Genomic DNA, 10180 nt, shown 5'->3' on the forward strand with positions numbered 1-10180 from the left:
TATATACCGATATACCACCATCTTTCCTAATATAAAAAAATGTTGGCCAGTCAGACGCCAATAATATTAAAAGCGCACACCTTTGTAAGACAAAATCTGTTTTTTTATTCCACATGTCAGTGCAGAAACTGAAAATCTTCACCTTTTGAAGGAGTTTTTCAAAAGTTCTGTTTTCACTTATCTAAAACAGCATTTTTGTGTGGACAAAAGGCTAAAGTGGATAGAAAAAGCTAAAACCAAAATACCAATGTACAGGGTGGGCCATTTATATGGATACACCGTAATAACATGGGAATGGTTGGTGATATTAAAGTCCTGTTTGTGGCACATTAGTATATGTGAGGGGCAAACTCCTCAAGATGGGTGGTGACCATGGTGGCCATTTAGAAGTCGGCCATCTTGGATACAACTTTTGTTTTTTCAATAGGAAGAGGGCCATGTGACACATCAAACTTATTGGTAATGTCACAAGAAAAACAATGGTGTGCTTGGTTTCAACGTAACTTTATTCTTTCATGAGTTATTTACAAGTTTCTCTTTGTTCACAGCCATTGACATGTCGAAGAGGTTACCACCCATCTTGAGGAGTTTGCCCCCTCACATATACTAATGTGCCACAAACAGGACTTTAATATCACCAACCATTCCCATGTTATTACGGTGTATCCATATAAATGGCCCACCCTGTATATTGAGACAGGGCTAAAGACTACATTTACAACAAATGCAAGAACTTTGTGATATCACACAAGCTGATTTGTTGCTTTAATTTCCTGTCAGGAAAGAAATTCAGAGGTGATATCTGAATATTATCTCTGTAAAACTTAAATTGTGCTTTTTCATAGCTTTGTGATATTTCATTGAGGGATACAGTATATGTATATAATGCTATTTGGTGGAGAGGGACTTACAAGATGAGTCATTGTAGCAATGTAAAATGTGTGATCGTAGAAGTAAGAGATTAGCTTACTTGGCTATATATATATATATATATATATATATATATATATATATATATATATAGATTCTTCTCCTATCGCACTTGGGGCTATGTACCCAATCTCGGGTGGGGTGATGATATCTCCCCCCTGACCTGGCGTCCTGACTCCTCCTTGCCGTAGCATTTATGTTGTACCTCGTCAATCTCTAGCTGTGATAGCAGTCCCTTCTTTCGAATGTTGTAATTGCTTAAAGGAGCTTCTTCGACATCTTTAAGAGTTCTAAACAAATGTCTGTCCTCCTCCTGAAAATCTTATGTACGCAAACACGCGTTGCAACTTCTTATCTTGTGCGCGTTTTTTATTTTGACAGCGAATGCGCACCTGCGGACCACTTATGTGCAGCCCTGGTTATTTAGCTCGTCATATTGCAGCCACAGAAATTCTTTTGTCCATGAAACCATAAAGCTGCACTTTCTTTTTGCCTTATAGTCTGATTTGTCATAACTTTTCCGTTTTGTGGTAAGCTTTTCTTTGGCTGTCACTTCTTCACCCTGACCTGTCTTATTTGGCTCAGCAGAACTAAAATATATATCCTGCTGCTTTTACACACGCACTCACATAACGCTCAGCGATTCTCTGCGCGATCAACCTCTCACATGTTAAGCTGCTCGGGAAGATTTCCTAGTTGTCAGTTTTGCATAGTAAAAGCCTAATTGGGGAAGCCACTGATAAACTGATAAACATGTATTCATAAGAGAGTTAGGAAATGCGACAAATTATCATCACTCACCCACGGATGGAGTACTGTCGTTCTCTATACCAGTGGTCATAGCATGCATGGGGAAAGGTGATGAAGAGTACGTACAGTCGACGATTGCAAAGTGAAAGCAAAAAAACAAGCGCAAATTCAAACGCGATTCAATATGTCACATATTGACAGTGGCTCACCGATGCCAATGACATAATTACCCAGCTACATTTCCGAAAGAATGCAAAAGCATTGACATATATTTTTCCTTCCTACAGATAGCGCCGACGGGCAGGGCAGAGATAGATTTTGGTAGCCCGACTGGAAAAATCGCTAGCCCCAGGACGTCGGGCTAGCGATTTTGCGAGCCCTGTATCTGATTGAGGAATCACTCATCTTTGGAAAAGAGAGTTTATTACAGAGAAATGGCTCTTTCCAAAATAAAAGCTATACTATACGCTTCTTCTGGGCTATATTCTCAGCAGCATATTAAACATATCAGGTCCCCATAAGGAGAATCATGTGCTAACGGCTGTCTAAATGACTCGGGTAAAGTTTGTAGCATGCATGCTTGTTGTTTTTGTCTGCTTCCACTTGTCTTTGCACTAGGATGATGTCGGCGTAAATGTGCAGTCATATTCGTTGTGTTCCCACTAGTGCTGTCAGCTGTAATCTCGTTGAAATGACGTTAACGCCACAACACGGCAAATCTCCGTTAACGAGCTACCGCGGATCGCCCTCGTGCGTGGGGCTGGACGGCCAACACGTTAACGAGCAACTGCGCTAACACACTAGCTTCCACCCATGTAATTGAGCATTGCGTGGCACATCCAACATATTGTTTTACTTTTAGTCCATGACGCGCTTACCTTCAGGGTCATACGTCACATGAAAACCAAAATAGTTCCAAACGCCAGATCTGAATGAGGGTGGGGGAGGTTCAATTTGCCATGTTGCAACGAGAGCTTAACTTCTGTCTCGCTAGCTTGCCCTGCGCTCAGTGAATCTGCGTTCGACTACTCCGCCTAGGCTGCACTGTCGAGCGCAGATCCACTGAGCGCTCAACACAGACAGCATCGTCAGAAGGAAAGTTGATAAAATAAATTACAAATTTGTATTGTTCGATACATATGCGTACCGAACCGAAAGCACTGTATCGAACGGTTCAATATCGATACGAATATCGTTGCACCCCTAATATATATATATATAGTATATATATATATATATAATATATATATATATAAAAAACACCCAGCACGCCCCTGCGGGCGGTTTATCCTTCAAGCTCGGGTCCTCTACCACAGGCCTGGGAGCTTGAGGGTCCTGCGGAGTATCTTAGCTGTTCCTAGGACTGCGCTATTCTGGACAGAGATGTTGCTCCTGGGATCACCTAGCTTGGGAGTCACTGCACTTAGTGCTCCGATTACCACTGGACCCACCATCACCTTCACCCTCCACATCTTCTCCAGCTTTTCTCTGAGCCCTTGGTACTTCTCAAGCTTCTCATGTTCCTTCCTCCTGATGTTGCTGTCATTCGGAACTGCTACATCGACCCTGGGGGGTGGAGATTGAAAATGTTTACATTTTTAATCCCCTCAATTCTGACTACTCTCTTTTCATTATCATCTGACTACACTTCTCCAGTCCGAATGACGTTCCCATGTCATTGCTGTATATCCTGGTGGTGTGGATCAGTGAATCGATGTCTCGTTCACTCTTGGCATACAGCTTGATGTCATCCATGTAGAGGAGGTGGCTGATGATTGCTCCATTCCGTAGTCGGTATCAGTAGCCAGTCTTGTTAGTGATCTCACTGAGGGGGTTCAGGACTATGCAGAAGAGCAGTGGGAACAGTACAGCTTGCTATACTTCTTAGGCACCTTCTTCATCGCGCCTTTCTGCAGCTCCGATAGTTGGCTAACCTCCCTCTGTGCTACCTTGAGCTTGGCCTCTAGTCTCCTTCTCCATGGAGGGTATTACTCCTTGTGGCTGTTCAACTTGTAAACAAAAACATATTATCTATATGTTTCTATCATATAGCATTTATCAGAGCACTACGTAACTACATTTAGTACAAGCACATAACACATAACAGCATTACAACCCTGTCTAATGAACGTAGCCTGAGACACAGCCAGATCATGATATTGTTGTGTCAGTTGATACCATTTACTCAAAGATATTTAGTTAATTAAAGGAACAGTCGAAATGAATTAAGCACTCTTGGTTGACCTAATGTCTGTATCATTTTTGTAAATACCCTTCAGCAAACTGCATGCACATTATAAAGTTTGTTCAGGATCAATAAAGGTGCAAATTCCCCTTGTGTGATTTATTAAAGTGAAGTTGACGGAGCCTAGAGCAGCAGCTGCTCTGCCCCTTTAAGTAACCAATTAAGGAGCATTTGTTTCCTTATTTATATTAATCTTATAAATGCCTCAGCAGGCATTTCATGTATCTGTTTTATCTATAAATTCCATTTCTGTCTCCAGATAATACAGGCCACAAGGTGACACTATTTTATTCAGTGTGTATTCAGTCTGAATGTTTGTGTAAATAAAGAAGCTGTAAATAGCTGACATGTTACCAGGGTAAAGTTTTTATCCATGTCAATGGAAAAATGGGTGAGAATAGCCTGAAACTCTGCTCCTTTTTTTCACAGGAGGTAGATTTAGAAGAAAGACCATCCAACGAGTTCCCATCACCCTAACGTTGCACTATATTTGTCAGGGCTCAAATATTTGGAAAAACAGGGGGAGAGCGAGACAGGGAGGGGGGCAGTGATGAGTGTCCACAACAGATACTGACCCCTCATACTCCCACCCCAAGTCTCTGAGCCTTACGTGCCTATTTATAGGGGCATATTGCGCTATGGAAAAATATGACAAAGCTACATTCCATAAATAAGATGGGAATGGTGGAAAAGAGCACATGGCTTAGTCTCTGAAGGCCTAAATGGAGGTTCTCAGGCTTGGCTTTGGGGTATGGATGGATAGATGGATGGTTTATTGGTTTGGCTTGGTACAGTTATCAAGAGTTGGAGCGCTTTTAATTTGGATCTTTGACAAACTACATATGAAAATGGGCCCATTAAGAATATTACTTCCTGAATTATTGCAACCCCAATTTAGATTTTTCAAAGGTTCTTTTATTATGGTGACTGGCATTTTGGTGACTGGTTGACTGACTTTGGGGACCCAATGACTTTCCCTTTAGTGCCTCCATTTTTTCCGTCTTTAATTACATCACATCACATTGTTCTGGCTGAAGCTTTGGTCTGATATCACTTAGAATACTTAGATTAAAAAACCTAATGCACAAAATACTCTTGTTCAAAAATCTGTTTGGTTAGGTGACAAATACAAGCGCTACAACTTTTTTATGACAGGTTATAATCAGTTGAAGGTTATAAATTCTGTTTACATGCGAATAAAAAGTTGCAGTGTTACCATGAATGGCACCATATACCCTACCTTTAACTAACTAGAGTCACTTTCTGCTTCTCTAAGTACACACACAAATACACACACACATATGTGTTTGCACAGTAGTGCCATCCCAGTTATTTTGTCTCACTGTCCCACAGATGAGTGCATACTTTCCAGTTTCCCACAAAGACAAAATAACACACAAACAAGAGGAAAAAAATGCAGCTTCTGTGTTCCATAAATATATTATGAGACAATGACAGCCTGTTTATTTATAGCTGCTTCGCTGCCGTAGAAGCAGTGTTTTTTTGTTTTTTTTTAAAAAAGAGGGAGTAGAGGTAGAGAGTAGAAGCTAACACTCTGGACCTTCTGGAGCCTGGAACTTGGCAGCGGGCCTCAGGGAGAGCGTGTCCTTGTTAAGGCCAGTCGTCTAGGGTCCTATAACCCACCACTGCTGCCTGACATCTGGGGCTATCTAGCTGGGATGAGGCTGAATGCATGCTGGGTAGTCCAGCGCACAGGCACACTGCAAACAGCAGGGTCAAGGGTCAATTCACTTTCAGTTTCATCTATTAAGGAAGCCTGTTGAGAACTACAACACAATTATTACAGTTATTCAGTGCTATGTTTGAACATTTCTGAGAAATGTCAGTAGCCCTGTAAATTACAGTTTCAGTTTATATTTGTAATTGGGTGAAGTGAAGTAAAAAGTACACAGCGGATTATTTTGTTTTCCTTAACAACAAAGCAGTAGAGGTGCACTACCAGGAAGTGCTTAATCCTCTTGAGTAGACAGTTTCGCTGTTGTTTAATACACTGGCAGCATAAGGAGAAGGATGTACATCAAAAGGTCTGCTCCACAGGGCCGTACTGAGGTCACGCACCCACCCTCAAATCCCATGGAAATTTTCCAGTGTCTAATTGACTCAGCTCTTAAATACAGTTTGTTTAAAAAAAGAAAAAAAAAGAGTTTTCCAGAGTTTAGAAGAGCATTCATTCATTCCGTATTTCCTAATTGTGCTCGGCCAAGAATATTTAAATAAAAAGGTGTAGCTCTGTCAGGAACTTTAGACCAGCTACACAAGCTAAACGTTAACATCAATGATGATGCTAAGTCATGTAGTTATAACTAATACCACAGTTGTCATTTTGTCTGTGTGCCACCAGCACATTTATCACAAGCAAAGAGTAATGCTGAGGCTAATTGGTCACAGATTTTGATAGGCACTCTTGTCACTTATCCATGGCAATCTATCTGGTAGTTGTTGAAAAATTTACTCAGACTATGGGGGGGAAAGTCAGTAGATCATCAAAGTGATCATAAATTCAAACTGAACTTTTAAACCAATCCATCAAGTACTGGAAGATCATCCACTAGTGATGGAAACTCATAACAGCCGTTTCATGAGCTGAAGATATTCAGAAAAAGGTGAAATAAAGTGGACCCATGGTTTTAGAGCTGCAACATATTCTGTCAATGCATATCCTTTATTTATAATTGGCCTAATGACACATAAAACATCCAGTATAGTAACAAGAGAAAATTGTTGGGTGTATCATTTTCTTATGCCCTCTGTTATATAGAACAAAATGCTTATATATCAGTCCATGGGACAGACTAGAAACTTAGCATAAACATGCTTCTCGCTGTCATCTCGGCTTCCCACTGAGTTTCATCCTTATGTCGTTTTTAAGTAATGACGCTTACTGCCTCTGCTGAAACCCTTACAACAGAGTCATCAAGTCCTTTGGTGCTTTTGGGATACCAATGGCTGAAATTACAGATGTGCAAAGATGTTAAGGTAACCTCTGTAGAAAGAGTCCACTATGTGACTATTTATGAGGTCTGGTAGTAGTAATTTGTAATTTGCCCCTCTTTGGTTATGTATGTGTGGATGAACATGATTTTATTTTGCAATTTAGGAAATATTTTGACATAAAAAGTCCTCCTACTTACTTTGACAAATGTTAGAGCATGTCCTGTGCATGTCATGTTCATCCTCAGGTTAAGCCAGTTCTTCCCATAAACACGATAAAAGGTTAACAAGGTAACATAAACAGTATATTAAATCGCAAACTGCATCCCCATACAACATAAGTAATGATAATGATTAATGTTAATAAATAACATTTCACAGTATTCACCCAGTTACTACGTTACTCGTGCAGCTGAAATACATGCGAGTTAAAAAAAAAAAGAAGCAAGTCGGAAAAGCCTGAATAGCAGCATTTCTTTCTCCAAATCCAGTATTTGTTTTATAAACATGAATGGTCTATTTGCAGTTACCCATGCCATATGCAGTAATGGCATGGGTAATTGCAAATGTAAAACCTATAAGCAGAAGGTGGTTTCAAACTTTGCTCTGATAACAAGCTGGATGTTTCTTCTCTTGGAAAAACAGAAATCTTTTTGACTTTTCAGATATGTACTTTTTTTTTTAATTTTCAGTTTTAAATGCAGCAGCAAACTGTTTTTTTTACTGACAATGGTTAGTTAATTTCATTTTAAACTCTATGGTGTAAAGACAGAACATGTTTTATTACAGTACAAACCTAAACTTCATAACTTGTGTTCATTAACATGAGTGAAGTGGATGCCATTAGCGAGAAAAAAGCGAGCATTGATCAATTTCACTCTGCAGTGCTGTGCTGTGCTAGCCACTCCATTTCTCTTTCCCTCCCTGGGCAGTTTAGAGTAAGTGCATGCTCAAGGACTACAGAGGTATGATTGCTTTAACCCATGAGGTGCCATTTGTGTTTGTCTCAGTAAAAAAAAGCACTATGCTGAAGATATCATTTGTATGTTTTTTGACACTTGGATGCTAAGATTTTCTAAGGCCTTCTACTTTCAGGCTCTTTGTGTTAGTGGATTTATGTCCTTACATTATTAATACCTCTCTTAAGGGATCTTACGCTGCCAGCGTGTTAGGTGTAACCTGAGTATCTTTCTTGAAAGCATCAATTCTCCATCTAGCACTCACAACATTCTCACTTTCAGGTTCTAGCTACTGAACATTGTTGTGCTGTCATAGTGTTGCGAGGAAGCAGTGAGATGCTGTGCAGTATAACTCTGTTGGTCTTTAGCTCAGACATCTTTTCAGTCTGTGCTTGCCTGCATCGAAGCAGTAAAAATGAGCTGAAACAGCAACTGAGACCAGACCCTGTGATGTACCTGTAAAATAAACATACTCCTTTGTGCACACAGACGCTCCTGACACACGTGCATGCACACGTACGCAGAAGCACTCTGACGTCCTCCATGTTTTTATACCCAGGTGTATCTGCATGCAAACGGCCCATTCCGAGACAATCTGATCACACAGCGGAGGTTCGCCCGGTCTGTTCCTTTGCTTGGTGAGAATATCGCCAGGGCGGAATGGAAACTTCATTTTGCAGGGGCTAATATTAGCCTAGGCCTCTGGAAAATTCCTTTTAAATGATCACAAGCTGAGAAAAGTCAAAGAATTTGTTTAGTGTTTTGCCTGACAGTCGTCTCTGCATACACGGCAGTTTGTTTCTTTTTTTTCAGATGTTACAGCACACAGGAGGGTCCTGGGAACACAGATGTGGAAGGAAGGAGGGCAAAAGGGGTTCATACGATGAAATTTAGGATTGTTTGATTGTCTGTCTTGGTCTGAATTACTTTTTCCTGGCACTGATAACAGTTTAACCCTCACATTAGCAAGCACTGTATCCCTGGGTACAACAGTCATGCCTTCAAATCACTTTGCATCACCTGCTCTTTGTGTGATTTTGAATCCCCATAATCCCTGCTACCCTGCTACCTAACTTATAATTCCTCTTTGCTATACAGAAAAACTTAGACTATATAAAACATTTATCCATGATACACCTCAGATTGGTACATTAGACATGTTTACTCCCGCCTGTTTCTTCTCTTTTATAACCAAGCTCACTGTGTGAACCACGTTTAACCGTCTATAACATATGACTCCAACTTTATGACCTGTGTATGTGCATGTGTGTGTATGATTTGCTAGGAAAATCCCACCTGGCCATAGTTCAGAGGGTGAACAATGAAGGTGAGGGAGACCCTTTCTACGAAGTTCTGGGTATTGTCACCCTGGAGGACGTTATTGAAGAAATCATCAAGTCAGAGATCCTCGACGAGACTGACCTATACAGTAGGTTCCCCTCTTTAAACTCAACTTTACAACAGATACAATAAGTTCATGAAAAACAAAACAGATGATAAAATCCCTGAGAATTACCACGCTCCATGTCTCTTAACAGCATTTTTGCATCTTTCAGCCAATCATTTTAATCTCAAATCAAAAGCACTATTTCAAGATGCAACAGCTGCCTGTTGTCATTGCTCTTTGTCACTCTGACTTGGTGTCCACAAACTCTGGAGAAAATGTGCAGTTTACAAGCTAAATGTTCAAGTTTCTAACTATGTATATCTGCTGTTTGGTGCCTTGTGGGTACTGTGGGGTAGAGCCAGTTTGTGCAGTTTTTGGTTCACACCAATGAGTGCAGCGGGACTGAATCAAAGCAGTAAAGCTGGCTGCCAGAAATGCAAAATATTGGGCTAAAAACATCTCTGCAGAGCTGCAGTGATAATGCTCTATGGGTTCATGCCTATAAATGACAACTTTCTCATTATATGCAGATAATGGTAGTTTCAAACTTCTGTTCAAGAATACATTTTTGAGATGATGTGTTAATTGGAGTTTGTTGGAAATTGAGTTGTTTTGAGAATGCTACTCTTGGTGAGCATTTTATTTACTCTTAATTTACACCAAGTCATAATATATTTGATGCTCTAAAGTATCTGTTAAGTTTATTCAGCATCTGAACCAATCCATTTTAGCTCCTCTGATTGGCTGCCTCTTACAAACAGAAGGTTTAAACATCAGGTCTGTCTGTCTGTCTGTCTGTCTGTCTATCTGTCTGTCTATCTATCTATCTATCTATCTATCTGTCTATCTGTCTATCTGTCTATCTATCTATCTATCTATCTATCTATCTATCTATCTATCTATCTATCTATCTATCTATCTATCTATCTATCTATCTATCTATCTATCTATCTATCT

General features: G+C 40.1%; 1 protein-coding gene across 2 annotated transcripts in view; it reads left to right on the plus strand.

Annotated features, from left to right (window-relative positions):
- cnnm2b (cyclin and CBS domain divalent metal cation transport mediator 2b) overlaps window positions 1-10180 on the plus strand; it is a 50618-nt gene that overhangs the window by 21221 nt on the left and 19217 nt on the right. For both annotated transcript variants that reach the window (XM_005925015.3, XM_005925016.3), the window contains exon 2: window positions 9122-9265. In XM_005925015.3, the coding sequence (XP_005925077.1) occupies window positions 9122-9265 (144 nt within the window). The remainder of the gene's footprint in view (window positions 1-9121; window positions 9266-10180) is intronic.

The sequence above is a fragment of the Haplochromis burtoni genome, unplaced genomic scaffold, assembly GCF_018398535.1.
Source record: "Haplochromis burtoni strain Fernald_Lab_line unplaced genomic scaffold, NCSU_Asbu1 Contig_70, whole genome shotgun sequence".
NCBI classification, from domain to species: domain Eukaryota; kingdom Metazoa; phylum Chordata; class Actinopteri; order Cichliformes; family Cichlidae; genus Haplochromis; species Haplochromis burtoni.